This window comes from Sciurus carolinensis, chromosome 4 (genome assembly GCF_902686445.1).
Source record: "Sciurus carolinensis chromosome 4, mSciCar1.2, whole genome shotgun sequence".
NCBI classification, from domain to species: Eukaryota; Metazoa; Chordata; class Mammalia; order Rodentia; family Sciuridae; genus Sciurus; species Sciurus carolinensis.
The window spans coordinates 110512852-110538419 of NC_062216.1; the positions used below are offsets into that span (position 1 = coordinate 110512852).

General features: G+C 38.2%; 1 protein-coding gene across 2 annotated transcripts in view; it reads right to left on the minus strand.

Moving 5' to 3' along the window:
* Lima1 (LIM domain and actin binding 1) overlaps positions 1 to 25568 on the minus strand; it is an 89867-nt gene that overhangs the window by 25182 nt on the left and 39117 nt on the right. For both annotated transcript variants that reach the window (XM_047549268.1, XM_047549267.1), the window contains exons 3-4: positions 22388 to 22433; positions 14436 to 14894 (exon numbers count right to left, since the gene is read on the minus strand). In XM_047549268.1, coding sequence (XP_047405224.1) covers positions 14436 to 14894; positions 22388 to 22433 — 505 coding nt within the window. The remainder of the gene's footprint in view (positions 1 to 14435; positions 14895 to 22387; positions 22434 to 25568) is intronic.

Sequence of the window (25568 nt, forward strand, 5' to 3'; positions counted from 1 at the left end):
CTTCCAGGATTTATAAAAGAAGATGGTACAGATTTTTGAATCTGATTTTTATGATTTCTGAAAATCCCTACATTATAACTCTCATATCTTGGGTAGATCTCTAACTAAAATTATAAATTATAATTTTTAGGACTGGAAATGTAACTCAAGAGAAAGTCACTTAGTGTCACAGAATATTCCCAAACAGTATATAGGGAGTATGTTTACTTAGTTTGAATAATAGCATTTAACCAGATCCTATCATTCAAATCTCAGTTTATTTCCAGATAACTTGAAGTAGGAAAGACAGATGGGAAGTCAGTATGACAGGAGATAAAACATTGAGCACCTTTTGAATTCCACATTAACAGAAGTCATTAAGCCTTTAAATTCAATGAACTAATCAATTTAATGGTAAATATCAAGAGGGTTTACTATCACTTGTATAATTTTTTTTTAACCATTCCCCTTCCCCTCAAAGACAGAAAACATGTTTCAGAAATCAGAGCCAGGGGCTGGGGCTGTAGCTCAGTGGTAGCGTGCTTGCCTAGTACGTGTGAGGCACTGGGTTCAATCCTCAGCACCACATAAAAATAAATAAATAAAATAAAGGCATTGTGTCCATCTACAACTAAAAAACAAAACAAAATAAAACAAAAAAGAAATGAGAGCCAGGGGATTAATTTGTTTGTACAACACCAAGAGGAATAGTTTCTTACAAATTCAGTAAACATTTAACATATCTTCAATCAACTTTGCTAATTATACTAGTAATTCTTTTTCTTTTTGGTGATATTGGGGATTGAATCCAAGGGCACTCTACCACTGAGCTATATTCTCAGTCTTTTTTTTTTTTTTAGACAGGGTCTTGCTAAGTTGCCCAGGCTGACCTCAAACTTGTGATCCTCCTGCCTTGTTTACTAAGTATCTGGTTATTACAGGTGTGCATCACCATGCCCAGATTGAATCTACTATTATTATTATTATTATTTGTACCAGGGATTGAACCCAGGGGTGCTTAAACCACTGAGTCATGTCCCTAGCCCTTTTTATTTTTTATTTTGAGATCGGGTCTTGCTAAGTTGCTTAGAGCCTTGCTTAATTGCTGAGGTTGGTTTTGAACTTGCAATCCTCCTGCTCAGGCTCCTGAGCTGCTGGGATTATAGGCATGCACCACCATGCTCGGCTTGAATCTATTTTTAACAAAACCCAAAATAAGCTGTGGCAACCCTGACCTTGCCACATCATACATGGGTCAGCCTCACTAACATTAACAACATCCATGTGACTTATAAGCACACTCTGACTTGGGGTGCAGACCCCCATTTGAAAGGAACAAGGTGAAACAAGGTGAAAAGAGAGGGCTGGCAGGACACTCTCTATCCACATTTTTGGTTTTACTCTCAATATACTTCTCATTTTCTCATTGTTATAGTTTGGATCTAGAATGTCTCCCAAAGGTCCATGTGTTGAAAGTGGTTCCCCAGGTTAGCACTATTGGTAGGTGAGGTCTAATGGGAGGTTTTAGGTCATTGGAAGTTCCATCAAAGGAGATTATGGAATCCTGGTTTCTCCTCACAGCCACCTTTAACTCCCAGCCATGAGGAGAGTCTCTCTTTCCTCTCTCTTGCTTTCCAGCTATGAAGGAGTGGTTTTGCTCCACCACATACTTCCACTATGATGCACTGCCCCCTCAGCAGAGGACTAAAAGAAATAGATCTGCCTTATCAGAATGGAAACTTCAAAACTGTGAGCCAAACTAAACCTTTTTTCTTTGTAAGTTGATTTTCTCAGGTATTTGATATAGTATCATAAAACTGACTATCAAACAAATCATTTATATAAATTCCACTGATTATTCCAAATGTTGCTGCACTTTAAGATAACCACTTAGAAAAGTTGCAAAAATTAGAATTTTCAGGAATCAAAAAAGGGAGAAAGTCTGGAAATAATCCTTAAAAGAAAAAAAAAACATGAAAAGGGAATGGGTTCTGCATTGTTAACACAGACATTTATATTCTGTCAAAGGTAAAATTCGAATACAATTCCAAGAATATGTGTTACACGTTGCATCCTGCAGAGAGTTCAGTTTGGTTCAGTTCTCATTATACATCTCTGTCTTGTGTGAGGTCCCTGCACTGGTGTTACTGGGAGCAAGCCCATTTAGAATCAAAACAAATACTTGTCTGGGCTGAGACTTTGTTTGGTTTTAGTTACATAAAATTTGCCATCTTTGCTAACTTTTTATTTAAACTCCTGGGTTAAACAAGGGCCTTAAAATATATTTTTTTAAAGCCTGATCCATAGGAGTGCCAATAGTCAGAATTATTTTAAGTATTAAAGAAGAGGATGAACAAAACCATCTGGAGAAAAGCACACTGGAAGAAATGTCTCTGGAAATCAGAGTTGTACTGACTGTGGTTCTGAGGAGAAATGCAGCTCTGGGATGAGATTGTTTTCTTTTTTTTAAATACATTTATTTAATTTATTTATTTTTAAAATAAATTTGGTGCTGATGATCAAACCCAGTGCCTCACATGCGCTAGGCAAGTGCTCTACCAGTGAGCTACAACCCCAGCCCATGAGACAGTTTTAATGAAACCCTAGGTGAAGCACTGAGCATTACTTTCACTACATTTTCAGCTCCAGACAACTCAAACAGTAAGAATAACAAGATCTCAAATGTGTTTAAAATTAAACTTACGCTCCTCATTTAACAAGTGGTAATCTGAAGTGCAGGAAGAAGGAGGGGTTTCCTCCAATATTTCTCAAGGAAATAAAAAAGTAAAACAAAACAAAAACCTAAACCAAAACAAAACCCTGTGTGCACACCCATGCACACTCACACACACCAGGAATTTTAATACCAAAATATACTTCTATAACAGACTCATAGTTCATTTCAGCCCTTTTTACTCAGACACTTGAGGGAGCTTAAGTTATCATAACCTGTCAAAAGAGAGAAAAGACCAAATATTTTAAGACTTTCTGGAATTTCCTAAAAGCTTGGCCGTGCCCCAACCCACAAGTCCTCTTTCCTGTCAGCTGACTGTAATTCTTATTAGCGTGAATGCCCCTTAAATATTCTGACTCCATAATTCAAAAACACGAACATGTATCAATAAGAGGATGAGTCTGGGACTTTTAACTAGTTGTCTATGAAATGTCTTTTTTCTGGAAAAAAAAATTTTAAGTATATTAAGTTCTAAATAAGTAACAAAGCAGGAATTCCTACCATTTCTACCCCAATTTTCAAAAAAAAATTATCTTTAAAGCTGATTTTCAACATTTTATTTTATAGAACCTCTTTCCTCTCTCTGCCGCTTCCTTCAGTCTTTAAACTTTACTCTTCCTTCAGACTCTTATCCTTCCAAAGTCAAGGGTAGAGGAAGGGTGGCTGTGGGAAGCCATCCTTATTTAGCAGAATCAGATTAGGTTCAGTCATGGGACGCAGATACCTGGCTTTAGGAACTGCCGGGAAGTATATGGCGCTGTGTGGGTGTAGTTCCCTGTCCCTTCTGGAATATTCCCCCTAAGAGAATGGCTCCCCTAACTCCACCCTATCCTGTCCATCACAGAAGAAACTCCTCCCAGTCCTTGCCCCCTTTACCTGTATATTATAAATAAAAGAGAGCTGGTATGGCCAGACACGTCATGCCCCCTCACATATAAAAAGAGTATTGGCTCTTGTGTGTTTATTGAGTAGATAAGTTTTTGGGTAACTGAGTGATATATAGCCAACATCATCCTCTGGCAGTTAACCCTTTTCTCATCCACATGGGACATGGCAGAGAGGACCCCCACAGGTGGCTGTTGGAGAAAAGTGAAATTTTGCTGAACTAAGCATAGGGTTTAAGGGGTATAGATGAAATTTCTCAAAGTATTAAGAGAGAAAATTTTCCTTCTTCAGGGACTCTCTTAGAAAAAACAGAGCTAACCAGGCATGGTAGCACACACCTGTAATCCCCGTGGCTTGGGAGGCTGAGGCAGGAGAATTGCAAGTTCAAAGCTAGCCTCGGCAACTTAGTGAGGCCCTAAGCAACTTAGCAAGACCCTGTCTCTAAATAAAATACAAAAAGAGTTGGGCGTGTGGCTCAGTGGTTAAGTACCCCTAGGTTCAATCCCTGGTACCAAAACAAAAACGAAACCAAAAAAATCCTACAGACCCTATTAAATAAAACAATACACATAGAAGCAGCACTTATTTCTAGGTGGTAGGATTTCTTTATCTTTTCTGTATTCCCAACTATTCTTCTAAAATTATGTGTCAGTCTTACAGTTAAGAAAAAAGAAAAAGAAGGGGATTGGGGTGTAGCTTAGTGGGACGGCCCTAGGTTTGATCCCTAGCACTGTAGCCAATTAGTCAATAGGAAGGAGAAGTAGCACTTCATATCTTTTAATATATATAAATGAAATTGGGCTGGGGTTGTGGCTCAGTGGTAGAGCGCTTGCCTAGCAATGTGTGAGGTACTGGGTTCGAGTCTTAGCACCACTTATAAATAAATAAATTAAAATGAGGTCCATCAACAACTAAAAAAAAATTAAATAAATAAAATTGATAAAACCAAATGCTGATAAAGCTTTTGGGAGTATGTGCTTAGGTTGTGCTGGGTATTATAAAATAGTATAATCTTTGAGAAGAAGTTGAAAATATGGAAGAAGAATATTTTATAAGTTATATCTTCTGACTGTGGCAATATCACTTCATGAATACAGCCCAAAGAAAATAAAAACAAAATATTTCTGTCAAGATGCTTAGAGTTTTCTATTACATCTGTAATGTACAAAGCTGCTCTCCCCGCCCTTTTCTTGCAGCCATTTCCCCGCCTCCCAACTACTGTCAATCTGTGAACATCCTAGCTAGCTATTGGTTCATCAGTCAGCTTGCAAGAATCCTTCTCCATTATTGGTCCCCTCCATTATTAGCCTGGCAGAATTCAACTGCTTCACAGTAGCTACCCTGCCATCTTTTCTCTCTTACTTTTCTCTCCCCCTGACTCACTTTCTTTCTCCTCCTTGCTTTCCACTCTCCCTAGCGCACACCCTTTCTCTTTCCCTTTCTTTTCCTCTCATTTTCTCTCTTACCCTGCTGGGAGACACGGTGTTTGCTTAATAAACTCCCTTATGTGATTTCCCGTGTCTGGCATGGTTTTCATGGAATTCCTTACAACATCTAGATAAGAATCTAATTATTGGGGAGTGACTAAACAGTATCTTGAAATATCATATTATCATGAAAGGATAACAGCATGGAAGATACATAGGTAGGCCTGTGATACAAAGACCAAACCAAAAATAAGGATCACAAAACACCAAGCACACAGTGATTAAAACCACATAAAAACCAGTAATGCAATGTTAACAACCAAAAAGGATCAAGAGTCTTGTTAACAATTGGTAAGGATTTTGCTTTTCTCCTGGTTCACTTGGCTCTTTCTCCTTTCTGGTTTACTCTGTATGTTGTATTCAGATGACTAATCTACATGATAAGAAAAACAAAGCTCCCAAATCCACAAGCTTCTAACTCCAGAGATTTAGTGCAGATTTCTTGCATTCCAATGTATTTCTTCACATCATTGTCCAGATGTTTTTCATTCCTTTAAACATGTGGGAAGATAAAGAGCTAATGTTTTTGAGAATACAGTTATTGATATGCTTTCAATATTTCCCAGTTTCCTTAATTTCAAAGTTATGTGGGACCATGACCAGCTGCTTCTAAACAATAAACAGTTATTAAAATATCCATGAAGATAGTGTTAGAGGATACAGAGGGTACTACACAATTTCAATCGTTGGTCTGATATTAATGAGCCACATGACAAGGGGCAGATCAGTTAACTTCTCTAACCTCTGTTCTTTCCATCTATAAAATTGTGTTTTAAAGTTCTGAGAGCAGTGAGCTGTGTTAAATAACCTCATAAGTCCCTCCCCATTCTAGGATTTAGATGGCAACAATCTTAGTAGGGAGTTTTCTCTGTTGTAACTCATCAATGTGTTAGAAGGCTAGAGGAAATGACTCTGCCATACAGTCATCTGGAAATACATCTATGTTGTCTAATCCAGGACTGAGTCTAACAGCAGGAAGCAAAGGTGATGACATTTGGGGGGCAGAGGCAGATAAAATCTTTTTGGCCCCCACAAATCTAACATAGCCAACATGCATAGGGAATATTCCACTTCTTCATATTGCTTTTCAACATGTTTTATTATAATAAAATTAGTTAGAAATCAATAAGTAGTTGACATGAAAGTAAGCAGAGAAGAGGTGACTGGTCTCTAGTTGACACATCAAGGACTGGCATTCAGAGCAAGAAATAGTGAGAAGTATCAGAATTCCTTGACTGGTATCTTTGCGCCTGGATCCATTATTCTCTTACCAAAAAAGACATAAGAATTACTCAGGGTACATGCATGATTACACGAATGGTTGACTCCACATTGTGTACAACCATAGAAACAAAAAGTTGTACCTCATTGTGTATAATGAATCAAAATGCAGTCTATAAAAAAAGAATTACTAGGCTGGGGATGTAGCTCAGCTGGTAGAGTGCTTGCCTTACATGCACAAAGCCCTGGGTTCAATCCTCAGTACCACAAAAAAAAAAAAAAAATTACTCAGTGACATTAAGAAAGAGGAATACTGGGGTTGGGGATATAGCTCAGTTAGTAGAGTGCTTGCCTTGCAAGCACAAGGCCCTGGGTTCAAGCCCCAGAACTTGCAAAAAAAAAAAAAAAGAAAAAAAGAGTAATATTGGGAGACTGAGGCAGGACGAACAAAAGTTCAAAGCCAGCCTGGGCAACTTAGTGAGAACCTGTCTCAAAATAAAAAATACAAAGGGTTGAAGATGTAGTTCAGGTAAAGTTCCCTGGGTTCAATTCCCAGTACCAAAAAAATCAAAATAAATAGTGTAATAAACTTTATACTGGCATATTGTCTTTACAAGAAATGTACTGCTATAGAGGGAAGTCAGTTAAAATAACACTAAGAGAAGTCTTTTTTTAAAGTATTTTTTTAGTTGCTGATGGACCTTTATTTAATTAATTTACTTATATGCAGTGCTGAGAATCGAACCCAATGCCTCACATGCTAGGCAAATGCTCTACCATTGAGCTACAACCTCAGGTCCCACAGAGTAGACTTATTTACATTTTGACAACACAGAAGAAGCTGTAAGCAATAGGTGAAATATCAAACTAGCAAAAAATTAGTTTTAATATGATATACAAAGAAAGCACTGATAGAAAAATTTAAAAATACCAGGCATGGTGGCACACACGGGTAATCCCAGCTACCCAGGAGGCTGAAGCAGAAGGATTTGCAAGCTTATGGCATACCTGGGCAACACAGCAAGACCCTGTCTCAAAAATAAAATAATGGGGCTGGGGAGATAGCTCAGTTGGTAGAGTGCTTGCCTTGCAAGCACAAGGCCCCGGGTTTAATCCCCAGAACCGCAAAAAAAAATAAAAATAAAAAATAAAATAAAATAAGATCAAGGTCACCCTGGGCAATGATCATTGCTTCTATTTTATCATGGAGAATTGCTGGAAATAAAACAAAAAAAAAATTGAAACCAAAAAAAGAAAAGAAAAGACCCTGTTTCAAAATAAAAATGGGCTGGGGATGTAGTGGTAGAGCATTCCTGGGTTTTAGTTCCAGTATAATTAAATAGGGCAGGGAATGTACCATAGGGGTAGAATGCTCCTCCTGGGTTCAACCACCCCCCCCCCAAAAAAAAAAACCTTTAAATTTTTTTTATTTATTTATATTTTTTTGGGTGCTGGGGATTGAACCCAGGGCCTTGTGCTTACAAGGCAAGCACTCTACCGACTGAGCTATCTCCCCAGCCTCTAAATTTTTTTTAAAAAGGAAGAAAAAAAGGATAATTCTTATGTATACTCAATAATAATATGCAAAATCAGTTATACATATTAAAAGCAGTAGCAATGTGTCTACTGGAGATTAAGTGTTAGATCCACATAAGGTTTATGATTTGTTAACAAGCTCTATGTTAGGATGACAGTTTATCAGACCCACAGCAATGCTGACACTTATTCAAGTCTTTCTTCAAAAGCCCTTTCCTCCCTAAACCTATCTTAAAATTATCTTAAAACTATTCAATTAATACCAATTATGAACATTCTCAGAATTGTATTCTTCTTGGAATATGCTACTAAACAATTTAAGATGTTAGAAAAGTAGAAGAAAAATTTTATTACAATACCTTGAGTAGATCAGAGAACATGCAATTATAACTCAAAAGAGGGGCAGATAAAATGTTATGGATAACAGTTCATTCCAGGGTTTTAGCACAACAAAAAAAGGTTATGTATCATTTTTACAACAATCTAGGACTTTCCTATAGACTTGACACCTACCCATTCATCAAGAAGGTATACATAAATTGTTTCTTTGATACAGACTATAGATTAATTGGCTATGGATAGTGTCTGATGAACACAGATCAGATTTCAGCTTAGTTGCCTTATTTTCTCAAGGGCTCACTCTACTATATTGACACATATAGACTATTGGCACAAGTGTTGTGTCAAACTAAATAAAATACTAAGTGTCATTTTCAGAAATTTACAAGAAAAAAAATCACAAAATCTTATTTAAGGATGGTCTTGGTTTTTTGTTGCTGTTCTTTGGTGCTGGGGATTGAACCCGGTATTGCACACATGCAGAGCTCTGCCACTGAGCTGCATGCCCAAGGCCCTCAGGGATGGTTTCAATCTCATGCAACAAGTGAAGCTTTTGTTGGCATTTTGATGGGACACATACATATGATCTTGGAGATAAGAAAAATAGAAATTCTGAGGGACACAGAGAGGCTAGGGACTCTTAACGGGAGAGAAGCAGCGAACAAGTGAAAAGGGAGAGAAAGCAAGGGAAACTCCCATCTTTATTTTATATACTTCACTGAATGCACTCTTTTACTTTGGTAATATTAAAAAAGTTAAAACCAATGAAAATATGACTATCTGGAAGCATTAAAATATGCCATGAATATTGGAAAAAGAAAAAAAGGAGAAATATAAAATGTTTTAATTCTATTACTCACTTATGGATAAGCTTCTCTTACTAACTCCTGTGAAACTGTGAAGACTGAGAATATGTTTTAGGACTTTTGGAGAAGAGGCATTCTCTCTTCTTTCCTGTCTTCCTTTCTTTATCTAAATTCTCTCTCAGAGGATGGAAACACTGCACGAACGAAGCAGTAGTCATCGGTGGAAAAGAATCAAGGGGCAGGGCTGGGGGTGTAGCTTAGTGTTACAGTGCTGGCCTAGCAGGTGCAAGGCCCTGTTTTGTTTTGTTTTGTTTTTTTGTGGTGCTGGGGATTGAACCCAGGGCCTTCCAACTGAGCCATATCCCCAGTCCACAAGGCCCTGGTTTTGATCCCCAGCACCACTCTCAACAGAAAAGTATTAGAGCTATTCATATTCCAATTTTATGTTCTTACATTACGCTTAATTGGTTTAATCTTGGTCCAAGGGGAAAATTTAATAATTTAAATAGGTTATAAAGGTAGAAATACACCATTCAAATACTTGGTCTCTAGTCTCCTACATAGAATTTGTGTGGACCAAATGTAAGGAGCCAAATAGAAAGAGCAGAGGCTTAAGGAGCCTTTAACATGCTCTCTTCACTGTCTGATCATTCCTGGATCATTCCTGGAAGAAGGGGTACTTAATTGTGAGGGAGACGGGGGAATAGGGATTGAACTCAGGGGTATTTTACCACTGAGCTACATCATCATCCTCAGTCATTTTACTTTTTACTTTGGGACAGGTTCTTCCTGAGAACTGGCAGTCACTGAGGCTGGCCTTGAACTTGCAACCCTCCTGCCTCAGCCTTTTGAGTCACTGGGATTACAGGCGTGAGCAATGAGGCCATCGTGCCACAGTGCCTGGCTGAAGTACTTAATTTTTGACTAACCACATCCTGGTCTCCAAATTATATATTCGAATGTCAATTTGACAATAAATGAACATTAATTATAATAAGCTGCTGAGTCAACTTTTTCATAAAAGGATGCCAAGAATAATTACAGCTATCTAAAACCCAAATCAACACCTACAGGAAATTTGGAACACTAAACCATTTTCAGTATATGTTCTGGTGTCATTTCTTTTTCCTATTAATGATTATACGTTATATTAATCCATTTCGTTCACCCATAGGAATTAGAACCATTGCATTCAACTAAAACATGTTATGAATAACCTATCTTTTCACCAAAGGTAGAGAACATGTGATGAATAGCCTTAAGCCAATTCTCATTATTTATGAGCTATTTGAGTTGTAAGTTTCTTTTCTTTCTCTTATTAAATAAGTCACTGTGCTAACCACTGAAGAATAAAAATATCCTCACTTTGAAAGAAATTAAAGACTAGGAAGTGTAAAAATTCAAACATGACTATTAAAGAAAATATGACATGGGCTGTGGTTGTGGCCCAGAGGTACAACACTTGCCTGGCACATGTGAGGCACTGGGTTAGAGTCTCAGCACCACATAATAAAATAAAATTATTATGTCCATCTACAACTAAAATATTTTAACAAAATAAAAGAAAATTTGACATAAGTTTCAAAGAAAAGGGAAAAGAAAATTTTGTACAAGAGAGAAGTTAATTTCATCTTGGAGGATCTGAAATAGGCCTCACAGGCTTGATAGGCCTTTAGGAATAAGATTCAAAGGGTAGCAATTGGGTAATGGGTATGAGATTTAGAGAATGAGAAATAGTCCATGGTTCAAGTACAAGACTGTCTATAAGACTAGAAAGGTAGACTGAGCTCATACTGTGAAAGACCAGAATATTAGATAGAAATTAATTCTGAGGCGTCAACAATTTCTGATCAAGGCAGTAACACATTTTAAACTATGTTTAGAGAAACAAATAGCAAGAGTGAGAAGAATGAATAAGAAGAAATGAGATGCCAAATGAGATTGCAGAAATATTTAGGCAAGATGTTATAATTTAACCATGGATCTAGACATGGGGACCAGTAGAATGTTCCAGAGGATGAGACTTAAGAGGACTTAGAAAGTAATTGACCATGGGCTAGAGAACACAAGGAAGAACTGGTTCTATGATTTTATAAATCAGGAAACTGGGTGAATGGTGAGGCTTTAAGGGACACTAGGGGCAGAGCAGGTTTTTGCTAGAAAGACAATAAATTCTTTTTTAGCCTTATTGAATCAGAGGACTTAAGAGGTATTCACAAAGAGATGTCTGATCTGGCAGACAATCTGGCAGGACTAAAGCCTGGGTTAAGAGTTCAGGATTAGAATCTGGATTTGGAATTCACCTCTTGAAATTGTGGAAACAGACAAGAAGGGAAGAGAAATGGATAAGAACAGAAGCCATCTCAGATACAAGGGAGCAAAAGAGGTAAAAAGTGGAAATTGAAGTCAGGTGTGTTGGTGCATGCCTATAATCCCAGTGACTCGGGAGGCTAAGGCAGAAAGATTGCAAGTTTGAGGCCAGCCTCAGCAATTTAGCAAGACCTTGACTCAAAATGACAAACAAAAAGGGCTAGGGATGTGACTCAGTGTTTAAGAACCTCTGGGTTCAATCTCTGGAATCAAAAAAAAAGTGGTAATCAGGCCAGTTAACTTCACCTCTTATAAATAAATATGACAAAAAGATTAAGGAGGATGAGATATTAAAACATGTATTTCCATGTCCTATGTATTTTCTGACGCTGCTTAGCAAGTTGAGATGCAGTTTCATTCTCTAAAATTCAATTATGGAATCAAAGATGCACATAATTTGTATCCAATATATTGATTTGACATGCTGAAGTACTAATTTGTGAGCTTTGAAATATACAATCTTACTTGTATAGTATTGCTTCTCTATAATGATTGCTACCATACTTCTCAGGATTTCCTCCCAAAGATTCAAATATGCAGCTTCCTGATTAAAGCCATATCCATGTTAAAGCTGAAATTATATTAACAATAACCATATCTAGTTTCAAACTGATTAATTATTCCTTTTTTTTCTTTTTTTTTTTTTTTTGTTGTTATTGTTGTTTACAATACTGGGGATTGAACCCTGGACCTCACACATGCTAGGCAAGCCCTCTACCAGTCAGCAATATCTTTAGCCTTTGATGAGTTATTCCTCAACCTAAAGTAGACAAAACTTCTTAATGGTTTGGCTGCTATACTGGACAAAACTTTTTAAAGTAGTCTAGACTGTTTCCAATATGGATAATGATGCTTGTTTAGAAACAGTTATAAAACCAAGGATAGCATCCTGGCGCAGTACATGCCTGTGATCCCAGCAGCTTGGGAGGCTGAGAAAGGAGGATCAAGAGTTCAGAGCCAGACTCAGCAATGGGGAGGCATTAAGCAACTCAGTGAGATCCTGTCTCTAAATAAAATACAAAATAGGGCTGGGGATGTGGCTCAGTGGTTGAGGGCTTGAGGGCTCCTGAGTTCAATCCCTGGTACCTCCAAAAAACAAAAAAACAAATAAAAAAACAAAAGACCAAGGATAGCAATGCTTTCTACTCTCTAAGCAGTCCATTAAGAGAGAAAATACTATTTAATCAGAAAATTAAAAAAAAAAAGGAGGAGAAGAAGGAGAAGGAGGAGGAGGAGGAAGGGGAGGAAGAGAAGAGAAGAAGAGGGGGAAGAGGAGGAGGAAGGGAAGGAGGAGGAGAAGGAGAAGGAAGAAAAAGAAATACAAATACCTCAAACTTAAAAAGCCAGATAAATCTCAGAACCCTTCCATCTTCCTGTAAGTTTAGCTATCAGGTTGCCCAGTGCCATCAGTGATCTAGTAGAATCTTTCTTCATATGGAGTGGAGTGGGGCTTCTCCATTCTGAATAGACATAAAGAAATAAGCTTGTCCTGACCCATCTTCTACTAGACATTTATGGGAAAAGTCTCTCATCAGATCCTTACACATAATCAGCATTTTTGTTTGCTGCAGTCCCAGTCATTTCCTACCTGGGGCCAGTTTTGACATGCACAGACTCTTTTGCACTGAATCTACATTGTGTGTACTGGCATGACATCAGCTGTTCTAGCCCTAGCAGGGTCTGTGAAGAGGAGACGTACAATGGTGCTTTGATTCACAACAAAGACCCTTCCTCTCTAAGATTTCTGACATTTTTTCCTTCCATTTAAAATTCTCCCTCCCATTTAAATAATTAAAAAAAATTATTAAGACCATAAAGGGGAAAGAGGGAGTTGGCAAGCCTAGGGGGCTAAAAAATGAGAGAAAAGAGTTTAAGAAAAGTCATAAAACTACTTCGCGGTTACATCTCTTGCCAAGTGGTTTCGATGTTACAGCAGAACTAAAGCTCATGCACAGAAAAGTGTTCAAGCTGTACAAACCTGTAGGTTTGGACTTCAAACATGATCCCCAAACAATCAAGAACTTTCCTGGGCAGGAAGGCATCAGAGACATCAAGTTATGGGAAGGAACTGACAATGTTACACCAAACTAAATAAGGATAAGACGAGTTTTCTAATTTTTCTGGTATCTCTGAAAGAATGCTTCATACTATTGCTTCACAAATACAGGAATTTGGGCCAAATATTTTGCCTGAAAAACAAACAAATCAGCTTTCCCATCTAAATGGAATATAAAGTAAATGATGGCTTCGCTACCCTTCAACTCTGTTTATCCCATTATAATGACTGTTGTAACAAACCAATCCTGTGCACAAAGCCAGATATGTAGGAAAGTATGAGAAAACTGGAAAAATTTACCAGCTCTTCAGCCCCTGGATTGTGTTATAAGTCACCAGCATATGCAACTCATTTTCTAGTTAAGTAATTCCCTCTGGGGACTCAGTCTGCAATCCACAAGAAGGATCAAATTTCATTAGCAGTTGTAGGAAAATGCAACCCCATGCATTTGCAAGTCAAAACTCTGAAAGCTACAGCTAGCCTGGCTATCTTCATTGATTTTTTCCTGGGAGAGGATTTTAGCTGATAGAAAACACTTGTTGGAAGGCACAGATGAGGAAGTTGAGAAGAAGAGAAGGGATTCAGTTAGCAAAGAGACAACTAAGCCTTAGTCTTAATTTTAAACTCTGGCCTTAACACTCAGTCTGCAGCTGTGTCTAAGCAGACAGCGTTTCAGCAATAATTCCACCCCCAAGGCTACAAATGACAAAAGGCACACAGGAAGACAAATTAAAAGGGCAAGTGTACAAAAACACATAATCCAATCAGTATCTAACTTTCTTCATTTCTAGATATCAACTTAAATCCCAGTGTGAGCTTGATTTAATATGAAATAGGGTCAGAGACTCACAAATCTTAGCATCAATGTAAATAATTTGAGACTTTCTATGAACTCATTTACCTTCAATCAAAAAAACATATTGACCACGAATTCAACTCTACTCCAACTGTTCAGATTAGTTAAACAGCGTTGTTACTAACAGAATTGACTTTCTCAAGTTTTAAATCTGCCCACTTCTTACCTTGGTTTGAGTTGATTCACCTTTCTCAAACATCATCTTAAGCCTGTTCAGTGGAATATTGTATTTTTCTATTTTGCCTGAAGCTTCTATGTTTTCACTGACTTCAGATCTCTCTATTTCATGCCTGGACTCTCCCAGACAATTTTCCATTTTTTTGCTTTCTGTTGTGTGGTCTTTAAGATCCTCACTGTCCTCGGAGCAGGGATACCGGCGCTGAGTAAGGGCTTCAGGACGTGATCCAAATCTCCGTCTGGACTGGGATTGTTCGTCGTGGTCAACTCCAGAAGTAGAGTTGCTTGTCACTTCAGCAGGAGGGTGATTGACTCTGTGTCTAACCTCAATGCTGCTGTTTCGTAGAGGGTCTGTGTGCGATTCTGCTCCCAGTACTGGATTCTCCCACTTCTTCTTTAACACAGTCAGTGTACCCTTTCTAAAGTGCTGGGGGAGATTTTCAGAGTTCTAGAAAAGCAAGAAGTAAGTGCCAGTTATAACTTGCCTGCTGAAACATACAAATTCTGTTCTTCATAAAATGAAAGTTAAAACTCTAAGCTGCTCCTAGTCCACAGCCCTTTCAGACAGCTGTGAACAGTTACAGCCCTGCCACATGGAGCAAGCATCCACCCCAGGGCAGGGAGAAGGAAAGAGAAAAAGTCGGGAGCTGAAGCAGGAAGTGATAAAACAGGATAGCCTTATAAGGACAAAATGAGAAGAAAAGACAGCCCAGACCTAATGATAGTTCCATAGGGGACAAGAGGTTTTTATCAAGATTCATGGGGAAAGCAAGAAAGAAAAAGAAAAATACTAGGTACTTTAAATACTGTAACTATGCATTTATAATAGTTCAAGAAATTATGCCACGAAATCATGTGATGAATTCTGTTTTTTTTTTTTTAAATAAGAAAAACACAGTATAGATAAAACTATATAACACCAGTAATAATGGATGGCAGCATTGAGGACTAAAACTATTTATAGAATACTAAAGATGTCACCAGATTTTTATAAGTATTTGCATAAATGATATTTAGTTACACCTGACATAATTTACATGCATAGAAACAGTGTGTGTGTGTGTATGGTCCTGGGGATTGAACCCACGGCCTTGCACATACTAGGCAAGTACTCTGAGTTATGCCAGCCCTCAAATTTTATTTTTATATAAGAATATAATCCTCTCTTCCTGCTCTCTACATGTTTATCCATGTCTAAATTCTTAGTTATTAGAGAATTCACTATTTTACAGATTCTTGGATAACAAAACATGTAGACTTCATAAGAAAATACAACTACCATTCTGTCTCATAATCAAGGAACATGCATTTACAGATCTAAGAGAATTACCTTTACCTAGGCCGAAAATGGAATTTATACATATAAAACAGACTGAAAACAACTATTTACAATAGTAAATAGTCTACTATTGTAGAATAATAGAGGAAATGTGCTTGTTAAAATAAAATTAAATATCCCATACTTTGAAAATTCTCCTAAATAAACTGAACACCACCTTCCCAACAAACTGTGACCTCTAGTACCTTCTTACTCTCCATTCCTGTAGTCTGTGACTCCCCAGGCTTTCAATGAAGAAAGAAAGGACAAACAACGTAGGACTGAAAGACTTCAGGGAATTAAACGGGATTAGCAGCTATATTGGGAATTAAGTCTCTCACCCTATTACTCTTCTGAATACACTGAGAGCTACTCCATCAAGTAGCATCAGGCTTGAAAAAATAAAGTTATAGAACAATTACTTGATCCTAGTATTTAAATTGTAGCTTACAGAATGATTTACTGGAAGAAGTATGGATGGATCAGAGACAAAAGAAGCATGAGAAGTGTTTTTGTTTTGTTTTGGTGGTGCTGGGTTTGAACCTAGGGCCTTATGCATGCTAGGAAAGCACTCTACCAACTGAGCTATATCCCCAGGCTCCACATGAAAGGGTTTTGTTGAGAATTTTTAAATGGCTCCTGCTGAGTGTGGAATCTCAATGTAAACCTGTAATCCCAGCACTCAGGAGGCTGAGGCAGGAGAATGGTTTGAGCCTAGGAGTTCGATACCAACCTGGACAACATAGCAATAACCCCATCTAATAAACAAATAATGGTGTTGGGGGGCGATCCAGCTCCAGAAGTGGGTGCTTCACAGTCAGTAGCATTTTTTGGTTCTATGACCCCCTATCAGAGATGAGTCACCTATGCCTACCACGCTCACAAAGGAGTCCTGGGAGGCAGAGGAGCAGCTGGGAGTGGTAGTGCAGGCTGGGAGTAGGCAATCCCAGCAGTTTGGGAGGCTGAGGCAGGAGAATGGAAAACTCAAAGCCAGGTTCAGCAAGTTAGTGAGGCCCTAAGCAACTTAGTGAGACCCTGTCTCAAAATAAAACATAAAAAAGGCTGGGGACATGGCTCAGTGGTTTAACACAAGGCTGGCAGCAGCATTTTGCCACGGTAAGTAGACACTACTTTTTTTGGATACATATCATGGGATCAAAGTATATTTATTAATACCCACAAGATAGTTTTTGGAGGCGGGTACTGGGGATTGAACCCAGAAGTGCTTAACCACTGAGCTACATCCCTGGTTCTTTTTATTTTTTATTTTGAAACAGGTTCTCACTAGGTTGTCAAGGCTGGCCTTAAACTTGTAATCCTACTGCCTCAGCCTTTCCAGTCACTGGAATTACAGGCAAAAGTCACCATGCCTGTCTCATAAGATACTTTTGAATAAAAAAAAGTAAGTCAGCAGGATCATATTTTATAATATGTACATATATTTATAAATATGAGCATAGAAAAGTAGTCTGGAAGAAACAACATCAGGATATTAACAGTTTATCTTTGGACAATGAATTATGGCACTTGTATTTTCTTTTTATCATAAACACGTATTCATGATATAATAAACAGTGAATGCCAATTTAGCCACACCCTGTCTCAAAATACAAAATAAAAAGGGATGGGGATGTGGCTTGATGGTAAAGTGCCCCTGGGTTCAATCCCTGGAATAATAATAATAATAATAATAAAAACACTGAATGCAAAAACAAAATGATACATTACCTTCATATCACCAAAAATAGTTTTCACAGAATATTAAAAATTTTAATGTTACTTTAAGCAGTACGAAAACTATCATTTCTATTTTACTTGTGTTAAGCAGGAAGAGAGGGATTTGGGTGGAAGAGTACCAGCAGTGTCCCAAACAAGAACTGGGTGGAGGACAACCCCTTAGGGAGCATTTCAGAAGGAATAAATATGCTCTTTAAAAAAAAAAAAATTAGATGTTGATAGACCTTTATTTTACTCATTTATTTATATGTGGTGCTAAGAATCAAACCAGAGCATCACACATGATAAGCAAGCACTCTGCCACTGAGTCACAACCCAGCCCCCTAAATATGAACTTTTATTAAAAGCTGCTGCTATGGATACAAGTTCAAGAGTGTTGAGGCGGGGGTGAGGGTATGTGGTGTGGACACAAAGGGGAAGGGCTGGGTAATGTGGTCTGACAGCATTAAAGCCCCAAACCCTTAAATCACTCCTGGGACTGCTGCCCAGGTCATGGCAGTTGTCCATGTCCTCAGGACCTGAGGCAAGCAAAGATGGAGAAGAAGTTATATAACAAAAGCAAAAGTTAAAAGCAACACAATGAAAAGAACACTAGACTGAGAGGCCTGAGTTATCATTGACTAATGGACTACAGATTATTATTTATATTTTCTTCTTTTTCTTTGTATTATCTACAGTGAACATGTATTATTTGTGTAATATACCTCCAGTCAGCCAGGTGACCTTGGATAAGTTTCTTAGTTTTTGGAAATTACAATACAAGGATACTATGGAGAACAAATGAACCTGTGTTAACATATGTCATATAGCATTTGATAAAAGTGGGCATCCAGTAAGTAGTGACAATTTTTAAATGAGTGGCCCTTCCCACCCCTCTAGCCACACCTCACAATGGTGATCAACCATGATCAACCACATTACCCAGTCAACTCCCAAGTCCTGAACTTGGGTTATAGCCTCTTATCATTCTTTCTACTTGCTCTACAAGGTAGGGGCAAGGGGCACAAAATAAGGTGAAAATTCTGGGCTGGGGTGTAGCTCAGTGGTAGAATGCTTGTTTAGCATGCATGAGGCTCTGTGTTGTATCACCAACACCACGAGAAAACAACGAGAAGGTGAAATTCTAGCTGACGTCATTTGTATCATTTTCCTAAGTATTTTCCTAGAAAAGGTGCTGGGAAGTCAAGAAGGTTAGAAGTTCTCAAATACCACATTGGTCTCAACACTAGCACAGCCTCTTTTCTCCAGCACCCAGCAAGCCTAAGAATCTTGATGCTGACTCCAGATCATAATTGGCTGTCTAAATCCATATCACACCCAGCAGATGTGATACAATTCCCTTCCTGCAGGAGCATCTGGCTTGGAACTGGGACGAGTCAAAGCTCTGTCATTCTGAGATGTATGACCTTGGATAAGCCCCTTCCTTTCTTTGGGTTTCAATTATTCCACCTGTAAAATTAAGAGGCTGGGTTAAAGGAGCTATCATATTGGAATCTTGGCAGGCACACCTTCATTTTAAAAGCAGGAAGACATTTGGTAGGATATAGCAGTGGGGTTGGAAACATGGACTACCTGGATGTACAACCTCCAAGAAGGGAATAAACTCCTATGCTGAGAGTTTCTCAGAAAAGTGGTAGATAATATTATGGAGTTCAGTGATCATGTGACACAGATTTTCAAAATGTGGCACATTCCATGCTTGAAATAGACCTGAAGATTTAACTAATGGTGGTATTACTGGTCTATGCTTCTATGTTTTGGGATTAAATAGAAGAGGAAGGGGAAAGGAGTACCTTTCTGATAATCCAGGATATCATGTAGCCCAATTCCACTATTTGCTAAAAGAGAAAATTTATCCATTTGCTTTTTTTTTTTTTTTTTTTTTTTTCTTTTTGTGGTGCTGAGGATTGAACCCAGGGCCTTGTGCTTGACAGGCAAACACTCTATGAACCGAGCTATATCCCCAGCCCATCCATTTGCTTTTGAATGTTTCTCTAACTTACTTTTCATGGTAAAATGTAGATATTCTTTTTTTTTTTTTTTTTTTTTTTGGGTGCTGGGGTTTGAACCCAGGGCCTTGTGCTTACAAGGCAAGCACTCTACCGACTGAGCTATCTCCCCAGCCCCAAAATGTAGGTATTCTTTAACCTGGTCGATCACTTTATAAATTTATGTGAACATTTCCCTTTGTTCTTCAGAAGGAAAAAGAATCCTCTGTCATGAGTGAAAAACTGATAAAAGTTGAATAAAGTCTGTAGTTTAGATAATAGCATTATACCAATGTTATCATTATTATTTGGTTTTGAGAAAGGTACCATAGGTATGTAAGATGTTAACATTAGGGGAAACAAGATAAAGGTATATGAGAGCTCCATCTCAATTACTCTAAATCCAAATTGCAAAATAAAAAGTTACCCCCCAAAAAAATAATAAATCTGACTTGTGCTGTACCTTTTATTTCACAGTGGTTTTGAAGGCTCTGGTTGCTATTTCCACTTCTTTATTTCCATTTGTTCTTTAGTTCTACTACCAAAACACCTCTGAAGTAGCTCCAACCAAGATTACTAATTATCTCTGTAAATTTTTTTTTTTTTTTTTTGGTGATAATGGGGATTGACCCTAGGGGTGCTTAACTACTGAGCTACATACATCCCTTAGCCTGCCTATCTATTTATGTATCTACCTATTTGTCTTGGGTATCAGAGATTTAACCCAGGGGCACTTTACCACTGAGTCACATCCCCAGTCCTTTTTAGTTTTTTATTTTTGAGACAGGGTCTTAATGTATCTCACTTAAGTACCATTAATTTGATACTTGGATACCATTTCTCTCTCCCTTCCTCTTTTTTTTTTTTTTTTAATGGTATTAGAGATTGAACCCATGCCAAGTTCAAGTGCTCTACCACTGAAGTACAACCCCAGCTCTTTTAAAATCTTATTTGAGACAAGATCTTGCTAAAATTGACCAGGAAGGCCTCAAACTGGTGACCCTCCACCTTAGCCCCCTGAAGTAGCTGGAATTGCAGGCATACAACAACATGCCCAACTAGGTACATCCAGTTTATCCCTGGCCAGGAACTCTTCCAATGCCAGATTTGTATATCCAAGTTCATACTTGGCATTTCCACTTAGGTGCATTAATAAAGGAGTTCACATTTAATATTTCTAAAACTGAGCTTAAACTTCCTTGCTCCAAACCTGCTTTTACTGCAGTCTTCCCCATCTCAATTAATGCCAGTTTAATTTAAATTTAATGGTGTTTGGGCCAAAAACATTGTTGCCATTTTTTGTTTTCTCTTTCTACCTTCAGTATAAATCCTGACACTTCTTATCACCCACACCACTATTAATCCAGTCCAAGCCATCTTAATCTTTCCTTAATCATCACTATTATCTCTTATTTGGTCTCCATGCTTTTGCCATTGCTCCTCTACAGTTTCTTTCTCTTTGTAGACTTGAAGTCAGATCACATCGGTCTTGTGCACACAAACCCTCTAAAGGCCTCCTTTCCTTCAGAGTTAAGGTCCAGTTCCTCCCGATGATCCCATGTAAACTTTTCTCTTCCTAGTCCTCAAATAGACCAAGACTGCTTTTGCCTCTGGGCATTTGCACATGTTGTTCCTTCTGTTCAAATATTTCGTCCCCCTGGCTCATGTCCTCAGATCTCCGCCCAAATGTCACCTATCAAGGGGTGACACCTAAACTCTATCCATCTCTGCTGCTGTACAGCACTGTCACTGTTGTGTCACTACTTGACACAACTCCTCTGTCATCTGTGTCTCCCAGTAGAATGCAAACTCCTTGAGGGAGGAGATGAAGTTCATAGTCTTAGCACCTAAAACTGCTTGGAATATAGTAGATGCTCTATGAAAACTTGTTAAATGAATGAGTGAAAGAAGGAGGAAGGGGAAAAGGCAGGAAAGAGAATGACAGAAGAAACCAGCAACTAGTGAAACAATGGTAGCTTTTTTCATATAATGTACCAGAGGAGATTCCTTTTCAAATTACAGGGAAATTAAGCCAAAGAGCTGGTCACTATAACTTCCTTAGAACATACTGATAGGGGCACGTTGTATACTAATTTAAATAGACTAGGTATTAAAAACTGCCATGAGGATATTTTTGTAAGGCCCAGCTAAATTAAAGAATTCTTGCTCAAATATGTGAGGTTTATTCCTCAGGAGATTAAATCAAGGGGCCAGGCATAGTAGTCATCTACTTGGGGGGCTGGGGCAGGAGGATCACTAGATACCATGAACTTTAGCCTGGGCAACATACCAAGACCCCATCTCAAAAAACATAAAGCAAGGCAAAACAAAACAAGAGATTAAGTAAGATTTCAAAGAAATATATTATCCAACCCAGCTGGAAGTTTGCAAGCATGGAGAGCAGACAATGGGTACTGGCAGGGAGCTTATTTTGTAGATGTTTGTCTTTGATGAATCCTGTTTACTAGATTGGGTCAAGAAGATCACTTTAAACAAAGAATCAGAGGATAATAACAGCTGCATACCTTCTACCATTTAAATGCATAGATATAGAAATTCTGGTTGTTTGATGTGGAAAAAGGTAGGGCAGCCTAGGAAACCCTATGTTCTCACTTTTGCAGAAGTGAGAACCTCAGGCAAAGCACTGGCTTCATATCCTTCACTCAGCACAAGAAAGAAAAAGTGGTCCAGAAGGAGAACCTCAGTTAAAAAAAAAAAAAAAAGACTCCCTGCACCTGAGCCAAGTTCTCCTGGGCAAATGGTTCATGAATCAGACCAGTTGGCACAAATGTCCAGCTCAGCTGACATGGCACACAAGCCCCACAGAGCTGCAGGTGGCTTGGCCACATAGGCTTTGCTCATGAAGTTTCACGTACCCCAGGACTTGTGAGTACTTACACTTTTCTTCTTTTCCATGTTGGCCTCTTCAGCTGCTTTCTGGTACCTTTAGAAAAGGGAGAAATGAGAAAATGTCCTCAAATTATATCTTTATATCTTTACTGTTTCAGTTTTTAAGAAAAACACTTCTGCATCTCTATTGAAAGCAGCCCTCACTTCCTGGGGCTAGTACATTCAGCTGCTCTCACATAACAGAAAAATTCATGTGGATGAGGTCAAATGCTGGTAAACTGGATACAGCACAATGTCTGGGGTTTAAGTCCCTGTTTTGTCTTTTTTTTTTTTTTTTTTTTTTGATATTGTGGATTGAACCCAAGGGTGCTTCACCACTGAGCTGCATCCCCAATCCTTCTTACTTTGTGAGACAGGGCCTCACTAAGTTGCTGAGGATGGCTTTTAAATTGTGTTCCTCCTGCCTCAGCCTCCTAAGTCACTGGTATTACAGGAGTGCAACACCGTTCCAGGCAAGATGTCTCTTTTGGCATAAAGAAACCTTTTGGGAAGTAAAATGATTGTTCCTGGTAATAAGTATGCCACTAAAAAAAGAACAGGAGAAACACACACACACACACACACACACACACACACACACTTTATATTTTACCACAATTAAACAAAACAAAACAGTGTTGTACTGGCATGAAGACTGATACATAGGCAAACAGAATAGCTAAGCCCAGAAATAAACCCTCACATATATAGTCAACGATTTTTGAAGAATATCACAACCATTTAAAAGGAGGACAGTCTTTTTTAATAAATGGTGCCGGGAAAAATAGACATCCACATGCAAATAAAAAAAAAATGAAGTTGAATCCTTACCTTATGCCATGTACAAAAATTAAGTAAACAATTGATCAGAGATCTAAATGTAAGATCTAAGACTTTAAAACTCCTAGTAGAAAACAGAAAAAAAAAAGCTTCACAACTTTGGATTTGGCAATGACTTCCTGGATATAACACCAAAAGCACAGCAAACGAAAGGAAAAAATAAGCCAGGTTTGGTGATGCACTCTGTAATCCCAGCAATTTGAGAGACTGAGGCAGGAAGCTTACAAGTTCAAGTCCAGCCTCAGCACCTTAGAAACACTCTGTCTCAAAATGAATAAATTTTAAAAAGAACTACGCTTAGTAGTAGAGTGCTAGCATATTGAATGTGCATTGGGTTCAGTCCCAAGTAGTGTCAAAAAAAAAGAAGAAGAAAAATAATAAATATATTGAACTTCAACAAAATGAAAAAATTATGTGCAACAAAGGACACTACGAACAGAGTGGAATGTTCCCATGGAATGAAAGAAAATATCTGAACTCATACACCTAATAAAGGATTAATATCCAGATTGTACAAATTAAAAAAAAAAACAACCCACAAACATGACAATATACAAACTATTCTGCATCTCCCTTTCTCCATTTCAGAGAAATTCAAAACAACCAAAGTTTCATTCAAGAAATATTTACTGGAGCTGAAGAAATGGCTCCTTTTGGAGAGTGCTCGCCTTTCATGCCGAAGGACCCCGGTTCAAATCCCCTGCCGGGAAAATGAGAGGGAAAAAAAAAAAAAAAACAAAACAAAAAACTAGGAAATATTTACTGGTACCTACCTACTATGTTCCAAGCACTAAAGAAAAAGTATTGAAAAAAATAACTAAAACAGACATAATATCTGACCTCAGAGAGCTTATAGTTTAGACATTAAAACACAAAAGCACAGGTGCACATACACATGTATGTTATCACAGGTGCAGAGACTGATTAGTCCTTCAAAGACTGGAGCATTATTAAACAATTTAATAAAAGAACAAAACTGAGAAAGGGGGAGGAGGTCAAGGAAACCCTCGATATGGTAATCATTCTGATCTGTTCTACATTGTATTCATATATTTAAATATCATATTGTACCCCACAAATATACAATTATTATCTGTCACCTAAATATATAATAAAAAAAAAAAAAAAGGAATCCTTGTTGAAGAAATGACCTTTAGGCTGTGCCCTAAAGTTGGATCAGAAGGAGTTAGCAAGGCAAAAAGAGGTGAGAAAGCATTCCAGGCACAGGAAAATAGCACACATACAGGCCTCAAGGCAAGAAAGTGTCACATGTGAATTAGGTATACAAAGAACTCCAGTGTTGCTGAAGCACAGTAAGAAAGGGCAAGGGCAGGAGATGAGGCTGGGATGTTGGGGCGGATTGGGTAGAGCTTTGCAGGTCATGCTAAGGATTTTGAATTTAATTCTAGGTACAGTGGATGGTCATTGATCCAATTAATATTTTCAAAAGAGTGCTCTGGACAGTGGAAAATGGACTGGTAGTTGCTAAGAAGGGAGGTGACATTAGTGTTGAGATGCGCTTGACCCAGGATGGCAACGGAGACAAAGAAAAGTGAATAGATTTGAGATGTATTTCAGAGGTAGAATCAATAGTAATGTAATGAAAGGAAGCAGAGGAAAGAGGTCTAGAATGATTTCCAGGTTGGATGTGTTAGTGCACACCTATAATCCCAGCAGCTCGGGAGGCTGAGGCAAGAGGATCCAGAGTTCAAAACCAGCCTCAGCAACCTAGTGAGGTCCTAAGCAACTCAGTGAGACTGCGCCTTTAAATAAAATGTATAAAAAGGGCTGGGGATGTGGCTCAGTGCTTAAGCACCCCTGGGTTCAATCCCCCGTACCAAAAAAAAAAAAAAAAAATAGAATAATTTCCAGGTCTCTGGCAACTGATTCAATGGAAATAATGTTAACTGAGATGGGCAATTCTTTTTTTTTTTCTTGCAGTGTTGGGGATCAAACCCAGGGCCTTATGCCTTGCTCAAGCTTGGCAAGCACTCTACCACTAAGCTATATCTCCATCCCTGGAATGGGGAATTTTGAAACAAATTCAGTACCTGGGAAGACCAAGAGTTCAGTGTCAGTCATGTTAAATAAAACATTCATTTGGTGATAACAGTAGATGCAAACATCTAGAGCTCAGAGAGGTTGAAACTAGGCACACACATTTAGGACATGTTTGCCCACACATGGTATTATATTAAAGCTATGACTGTAAAAGATATCTACTAATAGTGCTTTGATGAATTTCCATCTATTTTTTCCCACTTACAGCTCTATCTGTCTAAGAGATTGCTTCAAAGTGGGAATTCAGAAAGAGTGGATTATAGCCAAACAGAAACTTAGAATGGTCCTT